This window comes from Stigmatopora argus, chromosome 18 (assembly GCF_051989625.1).
Source record: "Stigmatopora argus isolate UIUO_Sarg chromosome 18, RoL_Sarg_1.0, whole genome shotgun sequence".
Taxonomy (NCBI): Eukaryota; Metazoa; Chordata; class Actinopteri; order Syngnathiformes; family Syngnathidae; genus Stigmatopora; species Stigmatopora argus.
The window spans coordinates 5,598,539-5,620,315 of record NC_135404.1 but is presented as its reverse complement, the minus strand read 5'-3'; the positions used below and the strand labels follow the sequence as shown (position 1 = coordinate 5,620,315).

At 40.2% G+C, this 21,777-nt stretch overlaps 1 protein-coding gene across 2 annotated transcripts in view; it reads right to left on the bottom strand.

Moving 5' to 3' along the window:
• The window catches only part of plce1 (phospholipase C, epsilon 1), a 73,459-nt gene that overhangs the window by 3,100 nt on the left and 48,582 nt on the right, over positions 1 to 21,777 (bottom strand). Inside the window, exons 15-45 of one of the 2 annotated variants that reach the window (XM_077625284.1) lie at positions 20,342 to 20,383; positions 19,895 to 20,023; positions 19,134 to 19,270; positions 18,966 to 19,060; positions 18,719 to 18,843; positions 17,395 to 17,539; positions 17,157 to 17,321; positions 16,977 to 17,091; positions 16,744 to 16,903; positions 16,539 to 16,661; positions 16,306 to 16,451; positions 15,983 to 16,221; positions 14,947 to 15,008; positions 14,712 to 14,877; positions 14,525 to 14,632; positions 13,248 to 13,364; positions 12,470 to 12,628; positions 11,496 to 11,631; positions 11,315 to 11,356; positions 9,610 to 9,728; positions 9,351 to 9,468; positions 6,269 to 6,406; positions 5,898 to 6,194; positions 5,662 to 5,825; positions 4,051 to 4,312; positions 3,854 to 3,972; positions 3,656 to 3,784; positions 3,395 to 3,586; positions 2,055 to 2,228; positions 1,772 to 1,984; positions 440 to 644 (exon numbers count right to left, since the gene is read on the bottom strand). In XM_077625284.1, the coding sequence (XP_077481410.1) occupies positions 480 to 644; positions 1,772 to 1,984; positions 2,055 to 2,228; positions 3,395 to 3,586; positions 3,656 to 3,784; positions 3,854 to 3,972; positions 4,051 to 4,312; positions 5,662 to 5,825; positions 5,898 to 6,194; positions 6,269 to 6,406; positions 9,351 to 9,468; positions 9,610 to 9,728; positions 11,315 to 11,356; positions 11,496 to 11,631; positions 12,470 to 12,628; positions 13,248 to 13,364; positions 14,525 to 14,632; positions 14,712 to 14,877; positions 14,947 to 15,008; positions 15,983 to 16,221; positions 16,306 to 16,451; positions 16,539 to 16,661; positions 16,744 to 16,903; positions 16,977 to 17,091; positions 17,157 to 17,321; positions 17,395 to 17,539; positions 18,719 to 18,843; positions 18,966 to 19,060; positions 19,134 to 19,270; positions 19,895 to 20,023; positions 20,342 to 20,383 (4,501 nt within the window). In that variant the 3' untranslated portion in view covers positions 440 to 479. The remainder of the gene's footprint in view (positions 1 to 439; positions 645 to 1,771; positions 1,985 to 2,054; positions 2,229 to 3,394; positions 3,587 to 3,655; positions 3,785 to 3,853; positions 3,973 to 4,050; positions 4,313 to 5,661; positions 5,826 to 5,897; positions 6,195 to 6,268; positions 6,407 to 9,350; positions 9,469 to 9,609; positions 9,729 to 11,314; positions 11,357 to 11,495; positions 11,632 to 12,469; positions 12,629 to 13,247; positions 13,365 to 14,524; positions 14,633 to 14,711; positions 14,878 to 14,946; positions 15,009 to 15,982; positions 16,222 to 16,305; positions 16,452 to 16,538; positions 16,662 to 16,743; positions 16,904 to 16,976; positions 17,092 to 17,156; positions 17,322 to 17,394; positions 17,540 to 18,718; positions 18,844 to 18,965; positions 19,061 to 19,133; positions 19,271 to 19,894; positions 20,024 to 20,341; positions 20,384 to 21,777) is intronic. The other variant, XM_077625285.1, reaches the window with a different exon arrangement.

Here is a 21,777-nt window from a genome sequence, read left to right as displayed (position 1 = left end):
GGTTCCTCTACTTACAAATGCTTCTACATGCAAACATTTCAGGTTAAGAAACCCTTTGATTAGCAAATTACTGTTCCAACTTACAAAAACAAGATCCGAGTTACAAAGTTTTTGGTCAAATTCTACTTAAATTGCAACACTTTTGTGCGCATTGATTTTATGAATGTTTTAATTATGTACATTTGTAAACCTGTAAGATATAGCATTTAGAAAATTTGCCATTGGTAATTTTTGAATGATTTTGTGAAACTTTGTGAATCGGGTCAGGAATTTTTCTACTTTGTTTTGTAAAGCATCCTCGCAAATATCTTTATTTATTGGAGGATTCCTGCACAATATTCACTCAAAGAATATGTAAAAGTTAAACAGACGTACAATGAACACTTCATTGCACAAAAAACTTTGCCAATGATTGATTGTGTTAATATGGTTACAATACCTCCGTCATATGGTCGCCATGCACAGAACAGCGTGCAATCTCACTCATTTAGCTCGGTGAGTGCCACGCAGCATGCCGCTCTCTCGTCCTTACTGTGGGCGGAGCCTTCGGCCGCCGTGCCCGTCGTCATGCTGCGGCCGCGACTAGTCAACTTTTTTAGCTCGCTGGCGAACGATATCACCTTCTTCTTATCCTCGCGCGCCATCTATCCCGCAAAAAGATTTGAGCTTTAGTCTTCATTTGTTTTAACTTGTTGTCTACCATTGACAGGAATGGACGTCTAATCAGTTTGAAGCAGAAGGGTTGGCAGTGAATCAACATTGACTGGATGTTAACTGGTGAGCATGTGGACAACAGTAAATGAAAATGATAATTGTTTAAAAAATATATATAATTGAATATGGAAATAAATTGAGAAATACAACAACAAATTGTGGAAAAAAAAAGCTAAATCCAAATGACCAATAAATATTTTTAAAATATAAAAAAAGAAATTGAAGAAAATATTAAGAAAATTATTGTTTTTGAAATTAAACCTAATATATTATTTTAAATATTGTTGCATTTTTAAATAAAAACAAAGGTGAAAAATACAATGAGGAACTTATATTTATATATTAAAATATAAAAAAGAAATAGAAGAAAATATTTAGAAAATTATTGTGTTTTTGAAATTAAATCTAATATTATTTTAAATATTGTTGTATTTTTAAATAAAAACAAAGATGAAAAATATAATGACAAACTTATATTTATAGATGCCTCCTCTATTTTTAGTTTCACATATTTCCCCCTAATATTTCTTTCATTTTAAATTATTTTAGTTTAACATTTGCAATTTTTAAATAATTAATAATTAAATAAACATTTTGGGGAAATATATGAAACTAAATATAAAGGAGGAACCTATAAATATAAGTTCCTCATTATATTGTTCATCTTAGTTTTTATTAAAAAATACAACAATATTTCAAATAATATTAGATTTAATTTCAAAAACACAATAATTTTCTAAATATTTTATTTTATTTCTTTTTTATATTTGAAAAATATTTTTGGTTATTTTAATTTATCAGTGCTATATTTAATGTAATCCTCCGAATATTGAACTGTACAGTATATTTTTTTAACTGCTTCACTGCCATTTTTTTAGCTAGAAAGAACAAACTTACATTTGCTGCCACCCCCCCGCTTCAAATAGATCGGGGGGAGAATCTACAAGGGAAAATCTAACCTAAATTCATCACCAAAAGATAACTGGACAACCCAAAATTGAACGTCTAACATCGTCAATGGCACTGAAAGTTCAAAGTAGGTCAAAAGCGGCACTACCTGTTCTTTGAGCTTCAGAATGAACTTCCCGGCACCCTTCCAGCGACTCTGTGCATGATACACGCACTCGTGATCCAGAAGAACACGCTGGGTGGGTTTAGTACCAGACGACTTCTTGGAGCCAGCATCCTTGCCGACCTCCTCCATGAGGACGTAGTCGCTGGGATTGGGGTTGGACACAATGCTGTACGAGTACTTGGCCTTGGTTAGAGTCTGGAAAAAAAGGAGAACGCAGGTTCAGAACTTTCTAAAAGATTGTGGTAAGAGTCCTAAGATTCCTCACTTGTTGTATGATGTCCTGCGCAGAACTGTAGCGTGGCACTTTGATGACTGTGTGAGGTTGCTCTGGTGACACCTCGTGGACTTGGACCAAGAACATTTCCTCATCTCCGCCACTGCTTCCCCCAGTGGTGAGCTCCTCTTCGCGTTCTGTCACCGTGTTCTTCTCGTTTAGATTCTAACACGAGCACAAAAATCGGGTCCATGTCATTTTTGAAGTCATCATTTAAGTCCTTGGCACAAGAAATTCAACCCATTTTGAATGGGAGGGAAAAATAAACAAATGTTCCGCTCAAAATGAATTGGCCGTTTAGCACTTAATTTTATCAAATGAAATAACTGTAAATATTCTCTTATTTTTTACACTGCAAATGTTCCGCTCAAAATGAATTGGCCGTTTAGCACTTAATTTTATGTAATGAAATAACTGTAAATATTCTCTTATTTTTTGCACTGCAAATTTGTGTTTTTTTTAAATATTGTCTCTGTATATTTCAAATGTTTCTTTATATTTATAAAACATCATTGTTTTAAAATGAGAATTTTTGGGAAACAATGAATTTATTGAAGGGATTATATTTAATAAAAACATAACATTCATTAAAATAAATAAACTGCACAGTGACAGCCAATTCAGGTTAAATGAATTGAACATGTGTTATTTTCAGTGACAGGCAAAAAAAATGTATTTTAGTTTAGCTTCATTTTAAATATTGTCTTTTTTAAATGTAATTTATTAGATTTTTTTATTAAATATTTCTCTCCACGAAAAAAAATGAAGAAAATCAATAATAATTGATAGTAAAAATTATATTAATAATTTCTCATCTTTTTAGTGACATGCCAAATGAAGGGTTAATTATTAAAGTAAATGTAAAATAAAAACATTTATAATATTTATCAGCATTACTTGTTTATGCATGTACAACGATTATGATTACAATAGTGATAATTAGTGTTACCTATCATTATTATTGATACTAATTATTCATTCATTTTTCATTTTCTGTACCACTTATCATTACAAGGGTTGCGGGGGGTACTGGAGCCTATCCCAACGAACTACAGAGGACAACTTGAATTGGTGGCCAGCCAATCACAGAGCAAAAGGAGATGGACAACCACTCACGCTCACAGGGGCAATTTAGAGTGTCCAATCAGTACCATGCATGTTTTTTTTTGAATGTGGGAGGAAACCAGAGTACCCGGAAAAAACCCACGCAAGAGAGAACATGCAAACTCCACATCTGTACTAACCAATTATTAATAGAGATATTATGCACTGGGAAACACAAGGGGGAGCCATACTCTAACTTATTGGTGTCTATGCCTGTGGGTTGGTACCTCTTCTTTGGTTTGGAGGCAGATCCTCCCCACATAGCCGTCCTCGGCGTCCCACCCCGAGACCACTCGCACCAGCACCTCGTCAGGGGCGAGGGGCCTCCGCTGGGCACAGCGCTTGACCTCACCCCGCTCCTTGGACAAGAGAAGCTTCTCCTCGCAAAGGAAGTAGTCGGCCTGGTTCCCCTCAGAAATCTAGGAGGCAGCAGTAGCTGTGAGATTTGAAGTAGTGTAACGACGACACGATTTAAAGATGGTACTCACCTTTTCTAATAATTGTTTGCTCGTCGTGTGTTCTGTGACAGAGAAGAGGGTGAACGGTTCCGATCCGGGGGTGCCGTGTACTGTCACTCTGTGATGTTGGGACATGTGCTTCTCCTCGGGACTAAACAACTTAAAACAAAGAAAGACAATGTGTTAAATTTCTAAACCGAAACACATTCCGATTTCTCCGCATCTCACTTGCGAGGAAGGACAAGCGCCCCCTGCTGGAGTTTCTTCCACCCGCTTGCTGTAGATGAACAAGCTGGACACTTCTATGGCCTCGTTGTGTTGAGTCCTTAACTGCACGTGTCTGTAGCCTGACGTCAAACGGCGCAACGAGAGCGTGAGCCGGCGTGCGACGGCGCTTTGCCGATGGCGCCGCAACGGGACCGCACCTGCTTTGAGTGCCCTGAGGGGTAGAGTCCTCTGCGCGGTGGTCTGCGAGCTGTTGTTCTCCACCACGGCCAGGCGCAGGAAGCACAGATCCTCAAAGTGCACGCTGAATTGGAAGTGCTCGCTCCACATGGGATTGAGCGTGTTGCGGTGGATGGGTTTAGTGCGGAAGTGGCAACTATCGCCCGCCATGCCCAGGATGTCCACTTCCACGCACGGGCTGCCAGACCCATTAGCCGGGCACACGTTCTGACCTGACAGGATCTGAAGGAAAAACCGGAAGTAGCACTGATGATATCATTCATTTTCTGTACCGCTTATCCTCAAGAGTGTCGTGGGTGGTGCTGGAGCCAATCCCAACCAACTACGGGCACCAGGCGGAGGACAACTTGAATTGCTGGCCATTTATTCTTTTCTTATTTATTTGTGTTTGTTGTTATTGGTGCACTACGTGGTGAAAGCATCAAATACCATTATACTTGTATACAGTGGTACCTCGACATACGAGTGCCCCGACATACGAGCAATTTGAGATACGAGTAAAATTTCGGGCAAATATTTATCTTGAGATACGAGACACATTTTGATATAAGAGCAGACAGCGGATGCGAGAGGCTGCTCATAAGAACATCATGGGCACTGTCTCTCTCCCCGCAACTAACTTGTGTAATGTCTCTCTGGTCGGAACTCCCTCGTGTAATGTCTCTACGAGCACTGGGCGGAGCGTTGCATTTTTTCAGTGTGTTTTTTTTACCGTTAGTCAGTGCGAATGGCGTATATACTACTTTTCGTTGGCAAGTGGTCGTTCGTTATCCTATTGTTGAGGACATTTGTGTGCATCATTTTGGGAATATTTTGAAGGGAATACAAAAGCAAACAACCCTCAATCGGTTGCATCTGAAAGTCCGGGTGGAGGCGGGGCAAATAGAGCCAACCCGGGAGAAGAAAGGTTAGATTAAACTTATTTTTGAGGGTGTCTGCATCATAATCCAAGTTCATTTAAATTTGTTTATGTTATGTTACGAGCGTGTTGCCGTGCAAAAAGTCCCCCCTCTCTACCCTCCGCGAAATCCGTCTAATTTGAGTTCTATTAAACACATTTTAGTATACTATTAAACCACTAGTTATTTGTTATTTGATAATAGATGGCGAATTAGAACAAATAAAAATGTTTTTCCAATCCAATATCTTGTTTTTGGTGTTTTTTCAGAGGGTTGGAACAAATTAATTAGTTTTTAGTTCATTTCTATGGGAAACGTTCATTTGAGTTACGCGTAAATCGACATACGAGCCCAGTCCCGGAACGAATTAAGCTCGTATCTCGAGGTACCACTGTAATGACAATAAAAGCATTCAATTCAATTCAATCCAATCGCAGGGCATAAGGAGACAGACAACCATTCACGTTCACACTCGTGTATAGTGGCAAATTAGAGCGTTCAACTAGGTTAATGTGCATGTTTTTGGAATGTGGGACGAAAGCGGAGTACCCAGAGATAAACCCACGGAAGCCTGTTGCGAACATGCAAACTCCACGCAGGAAGGTGGGATCAAAATCTTCCATCTCAGATAAAAATGAATGAATTTGTCTGGGAAAAAAATGTGAATCTCACTGTGAGGGAGTAGACGGCCGGGTTGCTTCCCTCCACATCTCTCTCGGCAGGGGAGAACTGCTGGTAGAGAGGACAACTCCGGTCCCAAAGCACGGGGGGCTTCAGGACGTAGCCACAGCCACCGTTAGCCTCGAATAGTGCCGCGTTTAATTGCATGGGCAAGTCTGCGGACGAAAAAGAAAGTGTTCAAGTTGGCGCAACGGTCCACGTGGGCCGTTTTCCCCGGTTCGGCTGACCGTCGGTCTGGTAGTTGAGTGCCACCAGCTGGATGCCATGCAACCAGAAGAGGAGCGGGTTGGGGTTGGCCGAGTCGATGCGGGTGGCGGCTGGGTACGTGCGCAGCAGCTGGCAAGCCGTGTGCTGGACGAGCTTTTGCGAGTAGCGTCGACACAAGCGCTTGGCGCCGTTCTCGTTCACCGACGAGATGTGGTAGCACTTGGGCGTGCGGATGATGGCACTCAGCGACGTGGGCGGGTTGAGTGCCCCCGACGCCTGCTGCTGCTGATCCTCCCAGCTCAGCCGCTCGGCGCCACCTTGAGGCGGAGCAGAGTGTGACGTTTCCAAATTCCGTGTCGATCAAGCGTAGATGAATTAGTTTGTTGCTTACCTTTCCTGGGTGGGCGACTCTGCCCGTCAACCTCCCCTGTGGCGTTGTAGCGGGTCGGAGTGGTGCCAAATATGGACTTCCTGCTCTTTCCGCGGTCCTTCCCCCTGCCCGAGCCGGATGGAGACAGCGTGGACAAGCCTGTGTGGGGTCCCGTAAATCACAAAGGTTATCCAGAGAGAATTTTTGGCCCTAGAGTGAACGACCTAAATTTTTGTCATTTTTAACTGATTGCCCTTTTAACTGATTTTGAACTGATTTGCAGAGATTATTCACAAAATGAGGTACTTAGAACAAGAATGGGCTACATCCTGTTTTCCTATTTGACTCCATTTTGACTGGGGAAGTTAGAGTAAGAGCGGGCTAACTCGACTTTTGGCCTTTTTTTAACACATTGGCTGCCATTGACGACATTATATGCACAAATCAATTAGATTGAGGCATCATCAGGCCTGGCATCATCCTTCATGAAGTAATTTAGCGCTACATTATTGGTTGTTTTCAACTCTGATTGATATCCACTTCAAAAACATTTTGACAGATACAGTGGTACCTCGAGATACGAGCTTAATGCGTTCCGGGACTGAGCCTGTATGTCGATTTTCTCGCAACTCAAACGAACGTTTGCCATAGAAATGAACTAAAAAGAAATTAATTAGTTCCAACCCTCTGAAAAGACAGGATATTGGATTGGAAAAACATTTTTATTTGTTCTAATTCGCCATCTGTTAACAAAGTAACAAATAACTAGTGGTTTAATACTACTAAAATGTGTTTAATATTATTAAAATTATACGGATTTCGCGGAGGGGAGGGAGACGGACAGAGAGAGGGGGGGATAGGGGGAGAGACTTTTTGCACGGCAACGCGCTCGTAACATAACATAAACAAATTGAAATGAACTTGGATTACGATGCATACACACTCAAAAATAAGTTTAATTTAACCTTACACTAAACTTAATTCTAATTTTGTTTTAAATTTTGATACTTTTCTTCTCCCGGGTTGGCTCTATTTGTCCTACCTCCACCCTGACTTTCAGATGCAACCTATCGAGGGTTGTTTGCTTTTGTATTCCCTTTAAAATATTCCCAAAATGATGCACACAAATGTCCTCACAATAGGATAACGCACGACCACTTGCCAACTTGCCCGGGAAGTAGTACTCCTCTCGTATTAGCAGACAGGGAAAAAACCCTGAAAAAATGCAACGCTCCGCCCAGTGCTCGCAGAGACATTACACGAGGGAGTTGCAACCACAGAGACATTACACAGCTAAGAAGAAGAAGAGTAGACAAACTCCACTGGTGTCATTTTTAACTTATTAGCTGCCATTGATGGGAATTAATGTCCAATCCATTTTGACTGAGAAGTCTAGCAGCAATTTTTAACAAATTGAGATTGAGGGCAAGTGTTTCTGCCTCCATTTTTGTCATTTAGACAAGAATGGATAAAAAGTAAAGGAGAACTTATTCTACTGCACTTTTTTTAACAGTGGGTAGTTTAAATTAAGAGTGTTGGGTAACATACAAATCCCTGGTTATATTTCACCGATGTGTAATAAAAACTAACTATGCAATGGATCACTTTTATGATTGGTCTTAACGGATAATGTCTTTCTTGGCTTGTACGACTGTTAAAAAAGGATCATAAAGGTTTTATGAGGGCGGCAGACAGCCGCTCGCCTCAGCTGGATTTTGTCAAAATGCGGGTTAAGAAAATCAAAGAGCGCTGGAAACATGGGTAGTTTATAAGATGGCAGTTGTTAGAGGAAAAAAAGTACAATAAGAAACAGAAGATAAACAGCGAAGAGGAATAAAGTTGGTGAATTTATGAGCACAAGTTCAATCTGTGCAACTCCACTGTCTGAGCTGTTATGAATGTCTTTCCCAAAGGGGGGGAAAGATTCATCGTGCTAGTGGGTGTGCACTTTGCGAGGAGAAGAGATATTATTTAACTCATTCAGTGTGAGAGTGGATAGTTGTGTCTTTGTGACCTGCGATTTGCTGGCGACCATTTCAGGGTGTACCCCGCCTGGTGCCTATACAGTGGTACCTCGACATACGAGTGCCCCGACATACGAGCAATTTGCAAAAGCAAACAACCCACGATTGCCCTCATTACCTCAGCAGAGCCAGGAACATCATCGGGGACCCATACCACCCTGGTCACAATCTGTACCAGCTGATGCCCTCTGGCAGACGCTATAGGTCCCACAAAGTACGGACAAATAGGCTTAAGGACAGTTTTTCCCCCACATCCATCAGGAACCTAAACTTGCGGTAACACAACACACAATCTCTTCTGCGTAATAACTTCGGGGTGAGGTAATATGAAAAGACGCTGGGTGGTGATCCGCCTCCTACCGGCTGACTGAAGGTAAGTGAAAGACAGTGAGAGGTAAGTGATCTGCTCGGGGTTGGGAGGGTGGGTCAATGTATCCATAACGGCAGAATGCTAAATAACGAGTCTGAAATTATCACTTATTTTGGTCTTTGCCGAGAAAACGCACCTTATGGAGAAGCACTACCAATTTCGTCATACACAGTTTCTAGGTGTGATGACAATTAGGCTTTTGTTGTTGATGATGACGACAGGGCCTATGTCCGATTATTATTATATTGATAGGTTGCATCTGAAAGTCAGGGTGGAGGCGGGGCAAATCAAGCCAACCCGGGAGAAGAAAGGTATCAAAATGTAAAACAAAATTAGAATTCAGTTTAGTGTAAGGTTAGATTAAATTTATTTTGAGTGTGTCTGTATCGTAATCCAAGATCATTTAAATTTTTTTATGTTATGTTACGAGCGCGTTGCCGTGCAAAAATGAGTGGCAAAAAAAGGACAATCGTAAAAATCATCCTTGCCAATAAGTTACCGTATTTTCACGACTATAAGGTGCACCGCATTATAAGGCGCACCCTCAATGAATGACACATCTTAATTATTTTTCCATATATAAAGCACACTGGATTATAAGGTGCCCTGTCTATTTTGGAGAAAATTTAAGACTTTTAAGTGCGCCTTATAGTCGTGAAAATACGGTAATTGGTAAAAAAAAAAAGTCATAGCTACTAAACCACCTGACCTGGAAATTTGACTGCTTGGCAGTAAATGATGAGGTCCGAAAGCTCCTGAGCGATCTGCCGGCTCTCCTTCTTGTTCTGTGGGAGGTAGAACTCCTCGCCCAGCTCCATGTCGAAAACCTGGAAGGTAGATGACAAGCAAAATCAATATGTATGTTTTCGAAAGTCTGCAATAGTTGTCTGTGAAAAAGAAAAAATGAGGGCTTGTTTTTAAAGCACGTAATGTACACCGACTTCCAATTGTGGCTTAAGTGCTCTAACCTTTCCTTTATTCTGAGTGCTGCTGTCAGACTTCTTCATCCGCTTGGGCGCGTCATCGACATGCTGTTCCTCTTTTTCTGTCGAGCTCTTCCCTTCCAATTTTTCCTCCAGGAGGTTATCTGTGAACGCAAGCCGTGTTTTTCCAATTCATCAAACAATACTAAATCAAGCGGACGACAACTAGAACTGAATAGCAACAATACATGCTTTTTCTGTCAAGGATTCAAGCGAGTCCGGGTACTGTTATGCGCACATCAGATGAGAGCAGTCAACTACGGGCATGCAAAAATGGGAAAATGTAAAAAATGATGGCCAACACAACTTAAAATGTGATGTCCACATCTGAAGTATTTTAAAAACATTGATAAGCGCATCAGTAGTTGCTTCGGCTAATGACATCACACCATGAATATTCTGTCTGAACTATTTGTAAAAAAAATATATATATATATTCATATATATCCACAAACGAAAGGATTTTCCGATGATGGGAGGGGGCTGTTTAGAAATCGGGTGAGATTCAACGCTGGGAGCGAGATTGGGTAGTTTCCCCGCTCGTTTTTCTGGGGTGGGGGCAGCGGAGGGCCTGAGAAAGCAGATGGTTTTGTTTTGTTTCCCTGACGAGGCCAGGTCACAGACAAAAACAGTGTGCAGTGGGTAGGAAGAAGGGAGGTGATGTGTTGGTTGAAGACCAAGAATGCATCCTGACAATGTACCGCTTTAAAAATACTGACTTGAAAAGTCTTAACCTTCTTGAAGTTATATTTAGTTAATAGTTTTATAGCTGGAGTGAAAATGGTCGTAGCTAAAGCAGTGAGGCAGGCAGGCAAACACAAGCTGTGCATACAACTAGAGGTCAAATCTCAATGCTCCAAATAATTGAGTGGTAACATGGAAAGAATAGGCATCTAAGGGTTTTTATTTTCAACCAGAGTTAAAACTTGTGTTAAGTGTGTGTATATAAGTATATGTGTATATGTATATGTGTATGTGTATGTGTATATGTATATGTGTATGTGTGTGTATGTGTATGTGTGTATGTGTATGTGTGTGTGTGTATGTGTGTATGTGTGTATGTGTGTATGTGTGTGTGTGTGCGTGTGTATGTGTGTGTGTGTGTATGTATGTATATATATATATATATATATATATATATATATATATATATATATATATATATATATATATATATATATATATATATATATATATATATGATGATATATGTATATGTATATAATATATACATATATACCCATATACACATATGTATGTATATATGTATATACACATATACCCATATATGTATGTATATATATATATATATATATGATATATGTATATACACATATACCCATATATGTATGTGTATATATGTGTATATATGTGTGTATATATATATATATATATATATATATATATATATATATATATATATATATATACAAAATACATATACATTTATACAAAAATGAAATATTTTCTCCTATTTTATGTTTTAAACTCACTGATAGACCTATCACACAAACAATAGAAATATAGCTGGCAACAAAAAATGACGTGACAGGCCGGATTTTCTCTCCGACCTTGAATTTGACACCAGAAGCAGAATAACGACAATGGGAACAATGGTTAGATGTACCAAGTGCAGCTACCACTGCAAATATGAATATTAAGGCAACACTGGCGCACATAGAGGTTTTACCTTCCAGCCCAAAGGAGGCAGTAGAGGCATTGAGGACATCGGCTAAGTGGGGAATAGATCAAGGAAAATAGGCAGGAAAGACACACAGGAAGGATTTTTAAAACTAGTACATATATTAATTAGAAAGAGCCTAGATGGACAAAAAGTCAGAGAAAATGGTTAAAAAAAACAACAAGCTCACCATCGGACAAGGACTCGTAGTCATAGTCATACTCGTCTTCATCCTCATCCTCTTCTTCGTTTGCGTGACTTCCAGGAGAGACATTCCCTGGTGAGCCGTTACTCGCCTGGGCCTGCAAGTGGGCCAGCTGGTGAGCCTGAAAATAAGAAATCAAGCGACAACAACAATGAATTAGTTGATTTATAAAGGCATTCAGTGCCATTGACTGTGATAGGCATCCAAGTGTGTTAAACTCGTTTTTGCCATAGGGTCCATTGTAATTTTGCATCACCCACCACCTTTATTATGTCTGCCAACTAAGTCTGCCACAATTACTAATCGACTAATCAACATTTAATCAGTTAGCAAAGGACTCAACAACTTGATTTTTTGTTTAGGGGCATTGTTGGCCTAACATGTTCCTCCTTTTTCATTTATATTTTTAATTGCATTACATTTTTTATTTTTACTTTGACAACACAGGAGATGAATTAAATATTTTTCTATTCCAATTTCTTATTTATTTATTTATTCTATTTTAAAATAGAAGTTAATAATTAATTCATTTATTCATTTTCTTCACTGCTTTATCCTCACTAGGGTCGCGGTAAAAAATAATTTCATTTATATTTCGAATTGCATTACATTTTTTTATTTTTACTTTGACAACACAGGAGATTAAGTAAATATTTTTCTATTGTAATTTCTTATTTATGTATTAATTTTAAATCCCCCAAAAAACATTTCTATTTTCTGTAGCTAGAAACAAGCAATTGTATTTATTTTTTACTTTAATTTGAAAACAAAGGAACTAATAGTGAATCCTTTTTTTTTTCAATACAAATTCTAAAACAAGTAACAGCCAATATTCTTAATTTTTAGAAATTTTAAAAGAACTATTTGAAGTCAATGGACAGGCCACTCAAAATGACATGGCGGGTCGGATTTAAGCCCCCGGGCTTTTGGTTTGACACCTTAGCCAGCTAGCTCTTCACCTTCTGTTTCAATATGTCCACTGGCGCCTGGTGAGCTTTGAGCTTTTTGTTTTTCAGCAGAATTTTCCCGCGGAGCTGCAGGGGCGACGGCAGATGAGGATCGTCGCTGAAGTCGCCCTCGAAGAGGAAGCGTGTCACCAGACGCTCACCGAACACTGTCTGAAAATTTCAATGGAAGACACAAGGACCTGTTGGCCATGTGTGCAACACCACTGCCAAAAGTCATAAAAAGGCATAGGAACGGACGGGTAGAAATTTGAGGATTTTGATTCCATTAGCAAAACTATTTAGCTCATTTGGCTGCCACGTCCAATCTATTTTGACTGGCAGGGACAAATGAACATTCATTCCGAGTACAAAGGTATTGGACGTCTAAAAAAAAGTTAATATTGTCTTTTTATGTATTTATTTTTCTTTTTTTATTCATTTATACAAGTTTATTAAAGAAAAAAGGAAGGGTTTTGGTAAAATACTCCCATTTTGTTTTGGATTTCATTCAAAACAATGAAAAATAAAGAATAGTAAATATTCTCTTTGTAACGTTTAGTTATATATTATAAAATTCGACTTTTTTAATTGATTTTGTTCAAGGAGAAAAGGAAATACTGCGTGAATAATATAATGTGTGATTTACTTTTCTGAACAACAAAAAATTGTGCATTTATGTTCTTGAGCATAGCAAATAAATAAAAGTGGATTAAAAAAGAGAAGCTAAAATTGAAGAAAAAATAAAAAGGAGCATTTCGTAAGTTTATATAACAACTTCTGGTGTCCATACCTTAAAGATGTCGGCCATCTTGCGTTGCTGTGGAAGGGAGCAATGATTCTCAATGGACAGGATGACTGGCATGTCAGAGTTGACAAATGCAGAGCGGTTAATTGCTTCCACCACATCCTGAAGAAACACAGCAGCCAGAATTTGGACATCTAGGGCTGTCAATGGCAGTGAAAGATGAGCATTCACAGTCAATCCTCCCAAACTAATGTAGGGGACGTCCTTGTTAATTTTAGGATACTTACAAGTCACTTCCTGCACATTTTTAGACACATTCCAGAGTGACTTCCTGCATTTTGGGTCACTTTCAGTTAATTTCAGGGCATTACATTGTAACTTTCTGGATATATTGGATTATTTCCTGTTGATTTTAAGACTCCCTGTCTTCCTATTGGTTGTGAGGCATTAACAGGTCACTTTCTGTTAATTTTGGTTCACTTCCTGTACATTTGAGATCATTTCTTGAGGCTTTTCAATGTCTTCCTTTTGGTTCAGCGGAATTTATCGGTCACTTTCTGGCAATTTTGGGTCACTTTCTGTTAATTGGGGGGCATTCCAGTCACATTTTGTATATTTGAGATCATTTTTGGTTAAATTAGGGCACAGGTGTCCAAGTGGCGGCCCGGGGGCCAAATCTGTCCCGCCACATCATTTTGTGCGGCCCGAGAAAGTACATCATGAGTGCCAACTTTCTGTTTTAGGATCAAATTAAAATGAAGAGTATAGATGTATATTAAATTTCCTGATTTTCCCCCTTTTAAATCAATAATTGTGATTTTTTTAATCATTTTTTTCTGTGTTTTTAGTTCAAAAATCATTTTGTAAAATCTAAAAATATATATAAAAAAAGCTAAAATAAACATGGTTTTAGATCTATAAAAAAAACTGAATATTCAGGGATTTTCATCCAGTTCTTTTAATCCATTTATAATAAAAAAAATCTAAATATTATATCTAAAATGGTCCGGCCCACATAAAATCGAGTTGACGTTAACGCTGCCCGCGAACCATCCCGAGTCTGACACCCTTGCTTTAGGGCATTTCTGAGTCACTTCCTATACATTGTTTACAGTCCGTTAATATTGGTGCTCATATTCATTTATGAAAAACATCAAAGATGTGTGTGAGTGACATGTTTCTTGATTTGTTTCCTCAATTTGAGCATCATAAGTGGTAATATAGCAAAGTTACGGCATGCTTAATGTAAAAACAGTTGATGTTGAATGCCACTCTGGCTACATCAAAGGCAGCCGATGAGTTAAAACATATTTGTCCATTACCTTAAAAGGGATCTTGGTGGTGAGTGTGTGTCCATGATAGATGACTGGCATCCCGTCATCACCGTCCCAACAGTCCAGCTCCACACTCCTGCAGCCTTGTAGCAGCACCTTCAAAGCAGACATAGACATTTTTTTTTTTTACCAAAGCAAGTACATCTCATACAGGGCAATGTTTTACTCGACTGACCTGACTGTAAAGCTCAACTGAGGATTCTCCTTTAAGCTGGTGTCCGGTCAAGTATGTGTTGTGAGACGATTCAATGTAGTAGTAGGACAGAGGGTATTGAAGCTCCTCCGGGTCCATTTGTGATTCGTCATTACGACAGGCAAAATTCTGCTTGTCCATAAGGAATCTGCTTAGACATTTGAATTTTAACATCCATTACTTTGCCATTGGGTTGAATACTGTGCGTGGTTGCTACCTTGCGAAGCCTTCGAATGACATCCAGCCCATTAGCCTCATGCTTGATGACGGCTCAAATGTCTGCAATGCAAAATCCATTCATCAGCATCATTGATTGTCACCTTCCTTCCTTTTGTCTGTGTTGTTTTTCATCTGCAGCCCATTCATTTATCTGTTCCATTTCCTAATCAATACCACTAACTGCACTATCCAAATACTGTTGTCATGAATCTAAAATGTTCAACTCAAAATAGATACCGTATTTTCACGATTATAAGGCGCACTTAAGTCTTAAATTTTCTCCAAAATAGACAGGGTGCCTTATAATCCAGTGTGCTTTATATATGGAAAAAAGTGTCATTCATTGAGGGTGCGCCTTATAATGCGGTGCGCCTTATACTCGTGAAAATACAGTACTTCAAAAAATCCTCAATATCATTTTTGCTACTACATAAATGAAAAACCTAAATTTAAATGTTCACTCTTTTAGTGTTTTTCCACTGGAGACCATTTTTCTTTTGGAAAAAAAAACATTCATGAATTGCCAAAATATTACAGAAAATGAAGACAAAAGCTAACAACCCTTGATAGGTTGAATATGAAAGTCAGGGTGGAGGCGGGGCAAATACAGCCAACCCGGGAGAAGAAAGATATCAAAATTTAGAACAAAATTAGAATTAAGTTTAGCGTAAGGTTAAATTAAACAGATTTTTTAGTGTGTCTGCATCGTAATCCAAGTTCATTTAAATTTGTTTATGTTATGTTACGAGCGCGTTGCTATTAAACTACTAGTCATTTGTTACTTTGTTAATAGATGGCGAATTAGAACAAATAAAAATGATTTCCAATCCAATAGCCAGTTTTTGGTATTTTTTTTCAGATGGTTGGAACGAATTAATTTGATTTGAGTTCATTGCTATGGGAAATGTTCATTTGAGTTACGAGTAAATCGACATACAAGCTAAGTCCCGGAACGAAATAAGCTCGTATCTCGAGGTGCCACTGTATACAGAATCTGAAATGAACTCCACTAGAAATGATGTTTTTTTTTTTACCTGTATGATGCTGAGAATGTCATCGTAGCTCAGGTGCTCTCTCTGACAATTGACCAGGAAGTCGTTCAACTGCGTTATGCCCAAGCCCAACACGCCCAGTGACGCGTTCTCCACACCCGTCCCGTTGGTCACGATACTGGCGGCGGCGATGGCATCCGAGATCTGCTTCTGGTTTTCGGGCATTTGTTGCCTGGTCCTGATGAAGAGGTCGAGGTCCGAGCCATTCCGAGTCAGGAGGTCTAAGAAGGAAAAAGAGAGCGTTACGTGAAGAACATCAGGTGAGTAGAGATGATAATGTAAGCGGTGGTCCTCGCTGTGGGTACCGAGGTCCGGTTGAAGATCATGAAGGTCAGCGTCCCTGTCGTCAATCTTCAAGTTGGTGTAAAGAGGAGCTGCCTCGTGAACGGAACGACTGCAAGGGACAGCGAACATGTCGAAAAGCTCTTTCAGGTCCTTCCTGCTCCGAATACTGGCAGGAAACAAATGACACTTATTAGTGATAAACGAAAGGGAAAAGGTAACTTCACTGTAATTATCTAATTATTTGAACTTCTACCTGAAGGACTTGAAGAGTTCCACAAATTCGATGAAGCTCATGGTACTGTCGGATATCATGAGGTTCTGGAAGCCTTTGAAACAGCCTTTGCCGCGACCGTGCCATGACCTGCTACTCCACGCCCTTCAAGCACCGCCCCCAAAAAGGTTATGATGACAACGAATGAGCCCAAAGTCAATCGTCGGCCGAGTCTATCTCAACGTACCCTAACGGAGTTTTAGTAGTGCCTGAAAGAATTGGAGAGGATTGCTGGCGGGATTGGTTGGAGCTGGCCATACTGGAACAGGAAGAAGATGAGCTCGAGGAAGCGAGGAGTCCAGGACTTCCTTTGGACGAGAGCGAGAAGGGTCCAGGGAAACTATCGTCTGTGGATGTTGAAGACAATCAAAGTCAACCACCAACACATTTTGCTCAATTTGTCTTGAAAAAGTGGGCCACCTGGATCATCTTGGTCAATGCTATCCGTCTCTGGTCCGTTCCGATAAAACCCCTCTTTACCGCTACGTGGTTTCCTGGAAACCATCTCATCATCCGTAGCATCTCCACTGTCTCCCTGCATCCCCAAAAAAACAAGTCAACAACTTGAATTAATACAAAATATCGTCAAATTGAACTGACCCTAACGAGGGCCTTTTTCTTCTTTTTAGTTTTTTCAGTAATCACGAGAGGGCTGCTTTTTGGGGTGCCGGATTTATCCCCTCCATTGGCACCCATGTTCCACCTGCGCCCGCCAAAGAGCTCAATGGCCTGGGCCAGCGTTGGGCCTTCGTATCGACCATCCTCCTGCCATGTGCAAAAAAGAATGTCACGTCGGTTCTTAAAGGAATCCAACTTTTGCAGAAAGACTGAAATATACCTGATACAGAGTGACGTACTGCCTCCGGAGCCACTGCAACCGCTGATCTGGAAACTTCTTTAGCTTCCTGGTTGCATTGACCAACTCTGAGAGACCCTTGTAGAGCATTTGTGCAGTGAAGTTGGGGGCCACAAAGTGTAGTAGTCTGTCAGGAGTTAAAGATGCCAATGTGTTGAATGGATAAAAACGGCCTTAACTCATTCTTCCTTGCACTATTTCAACTTGTGATTGATCAATCGCAGCCAACATGGTCAACTTGGATTGGGTCTTTGTTAACTTCAATGATTTCAACTACAGTAATACCTCGACATACGAGTGCCCCGACATACGAGCAATTTGAGATACCAATAAAATTTCAAGCAAATATTCATCTTGAGATACGAGACACATTTTGATATACGACCATACAGCGGACGTGAGAGACTGGTCATAAGAACATCATGGGCACTGTCTCTCTCCTCGCAACTCCCTCGTGTAATGTCTCTACGAACACTGGGCAGAGCGTTGCATTTTTTCAGTGTTTTTGTTTCCATTAGTCAGTGCAGAATGGCGGAGGAGCTTGCTCGATAACACGAGAGGAGTATATACTACTTCCCGTTGGCAAGTGGCCGTGCGTTAGCCTATTGTGAGGACATTATGTGCATCATTTTCGGAATATTTTGAAGGGAAGACAAAAGCAAACAATCCTAGATAGGTTGCATCTGAAAGTCAGGGTGCAGGCGGGGCAAATAGAGCCAAGAAAGGTATCAAAATTTAAAACAAAATTAAAATTAAGTTTAGTGTAAGGTTAGATTAAACTTATTTTTGAGTGTGTCTGCATCGTAATCCAAGTTCATTTAAATGTGTTTGTTATGTTACGAGCGCGTTGACGTGCAAAAAGTCTCCCCCTGCCCCTCTCTCTGTCCCTCTCTCTCTCCCCTCCGCGAAATCTGTCTAATTTTAGTACAATTAAACACATTTTAGTACTATTAAACCACTAGTTATTTGTCACTTTGTTAATTGATGGCGAATTAGAACAAATAAAAATGCTTTTCCAACCCAATATGCTGTTTTTGGTGTTTTTTTCCAGAGGGTTGGAATGAATTAATTTGTTTTTAGTTCATTTCTGTAGGAAACATTTGAGTTACGAATAAATCGACATATAAGCTCAATCGTGGAACACATTAAGCTCGTATATCGAGGTACCACTGCATTGAGTATTAGTCATTGGCATCCAAGGAGTTAGAAATGGTAAAATTTGAATTACCCCACTATTGGTTTCCAGGGAAGTAAATAACTTAAAATGGCATGTTGAGTCATACATGATAACTAAGAGGGTCTCGACCTGTTGTCGGTGGTACCGAGTCCATAAAGCAGGCTGAGGCCGTTCTCCTCCACTGTCATCTGGCTCAGTTTGTTCTGCAAACAAACCGCGTGGACATCCACTCCCTGGTGACCGAGGAACACAGCCTAGAAGTGCAAACATGCAAAAAATTAGGATTCCAGTCTTATCTATCCCACAAAAACAACAACACCAAGTCACTTAGAAGCAAAAACGAAACACCAAAATGTGGATTTTTTTCAGAACAAACCTTAAGCGCGCTCAGGTCCAGCAGACCCTCCGCCAATCCTGCCACCACGGTTTGCCCGAGCCCTAGTGGTTGTTCCCCGCCACACTGATGCTTACCTGCCATACATTTACAACATGTTTGCCACAGGAAATTGCTAATGGCCATCCAAACAGGGCTAGTAAAAATTACCCCAAGTAAGTGTGATGTTGTCAGGTTGCAGTTTTAGTAGGCAACGGGCTGTCAGGTGGCTATCCTGATCGTAGTGAATAACGGTGGCTCCCTGCAGCAGGAACTGGTGAACATCTGGTTGAAGGGACAACACGTACCTTTCGAAAAAGACGGGAAACAAATGGTCAAATTGTACGTGCATTTACGAAAATCAAACTACAAATCCATTTCAACTGGAATGGCTGGATGGCCCAGAAATCTAGATCAATCGGGAATGACCCATAAGCAATGTTCCCTCTATTTTTTTGTTTGTCTGGGCAGAAAGACAACCTCCCTGAGCACACTGAGTACCGGTGTGAGCAACATCATCATTGCTCGCTATGGCCACACACCAGTATCATGTCTACTACACATAAATGATTTAGTAATAATAAAATGTAATGATTAATATCTATGAATGGGCAGCCCGGCGGATGAGTGGTTCGCACGTCGGCCTCACAGCTAAAAAAAAAATTGGGATTTTATTTTGTGCGCTCCATATGATTTGCTGTGCGCAGAGAAGACGAGAGTAGTGCGCAATTGCGCACACGCGCAGCTTAGAGCGAACATTGCCCGTAAGTACCCGAAAATGAACAAGAAAGTGATGCACAATTAACTAAATGCCTACTATTGACAACGATAGACATCTAATTCATTCATCTGGGAGGACAGACCGTGAATGCTCACCTTTCAGTGACATTTAGTTAAGCGCTTGCTTTTGAGGAGACGTTTTCGGGACTTACCAGGGAATTAGCTCGGTGCCATGGCAAAAAGCTCGGTGTGTCTCCTCCGTCCCTTGAAACTCCATGTCGCTAGCTACGAGTTCAGATGACAGGTCACCTTCAGAATCGGACAGGTCCCCCACCATGAGCCTGAAAATTGAGAGACAGTTGTACGAAATGAAACGGCATTGCTTCGAAAATAAGCTCAGTTAAAAACACAAGATTTCGTCTATTCAATAAACTATACTGAATTGAGTTTAGATGCATAAATTGAGCTGTGCTGCACATTATATGTCAGTATAATGAACACTTCCTGGTATGAGTCAATGTTTGTTTATTATTTTGGAAACAAAACGCACCATACAGTCAGATTAACTCAAACTAAACGTGCAACACAAATGTTCGGAAAAGTAGCAGCTAAAAGCAAATCTGGAATTCACACCATGCTGATGTTTGCAATGCACTTACGAGATGGGTTTTGACTCTTGTGAAGTCCTAAACGAGTGGCAACTGAAATTATAGAAGTTTGGGAAGAAATAATATGGGATGATTTAGTAGGAGGAACTCTTGATAACACAGGAAACGAAATAAAATTCAAGTCTACTTCTTATCCTGTGCACTAACATAAACAGTAACTCAAAGAAAACCATCCAGAGGCAGGAAAGATAAAGCAGATTTCCTTTGCACAAACAGGCCACGCGAGGGAATTGCGTCCAAATTCCAGTCGGCCGAGTGCCACCAGAACCGTGAAAAGGAGCAGAACTTTGCTCCTTCCTATTCTGACAGGAAAATAACCCGCTCATAGCAACATAACTTCTGCTGTAATAAACAACCGGCAAATCTTTGTCGTCGTGTGTTTTGCCTATAATCCAAACATAAAACACACAGCGGCAAAGAAATGTTTTGAAATTTTTTAGTTATCAAAAGTACAACATGGTTTGTTTTTTATCATTGTAAGACATTGTTTATTAACAGCAGCAAAAAACGCTAATAGATTATTACTCCAGCACCCCACAAACTTTGTGAATATAAGTGGAATGGAAAAATAATGGGTTTTTTTTGCAAAACTTTTTACAATACAAAAATGTCAATCACATAACAGTTTTTAGAAGTAGCCAATACAGTGGTACCTCGACCTACGATCAGCTCTACCTACGACATGCTCGAGGTACGATGACAATTTCGATCGTATAATTCGGCCTAGATACGATCAAAATTTCGAGATGCGACCAAGCCAGGTGGCCATGACATGAGAGGCTGTTTAACATTGTAGCGCACTGTCTTTTTTTGCCGCATCTCTTTCGTGTATAACAGATATCTACGAGCACTGAACGATTTATTCAGACGAGTTTCCGCTACACATGGACCAGAAAACGCATAACGCGCATGCGCGGGCAAAAAGAGGGCTTTCTGGGTAATGAAGTATACTCGTGCACACAACACCAATAGCCAATGGCACCCTTTCTCAGAATAAAACTTCATTACCCACAATCAATATGTGGGTAGGCTGTTATTCCTTCCTTAGCCTGCTAGCTCCCGCGATCGCTTATTCAAGACTACTTCTCGTTGGCAAGTGGTCGTGCGTTATCCTATTGTGAGGACATTTGTGTGCATCATTTTCGGAATATTTTGAAGGAAATACAACAGCAAACAGCCCATCGATAGCGGACGTGAGGGTGGAGGCGTGGCAAACAGCTAACCCGCCCAGAACGAAGGTAAAAAAACATTAAAACAAAATTAGAATTCAGTTTTGTGTAAAGTTACATTAAACGTATGTTTGAGTGTCTGTATATATTAATCCAAGTTAATTTCAAATTTGTTTGTTCGTTTACGAGTGCGTTGTTGCCGTGGATAAAGTCCCCCCGAACACCCCCCACCCCCCGCCTCCGTGTATGTCGCTGTCT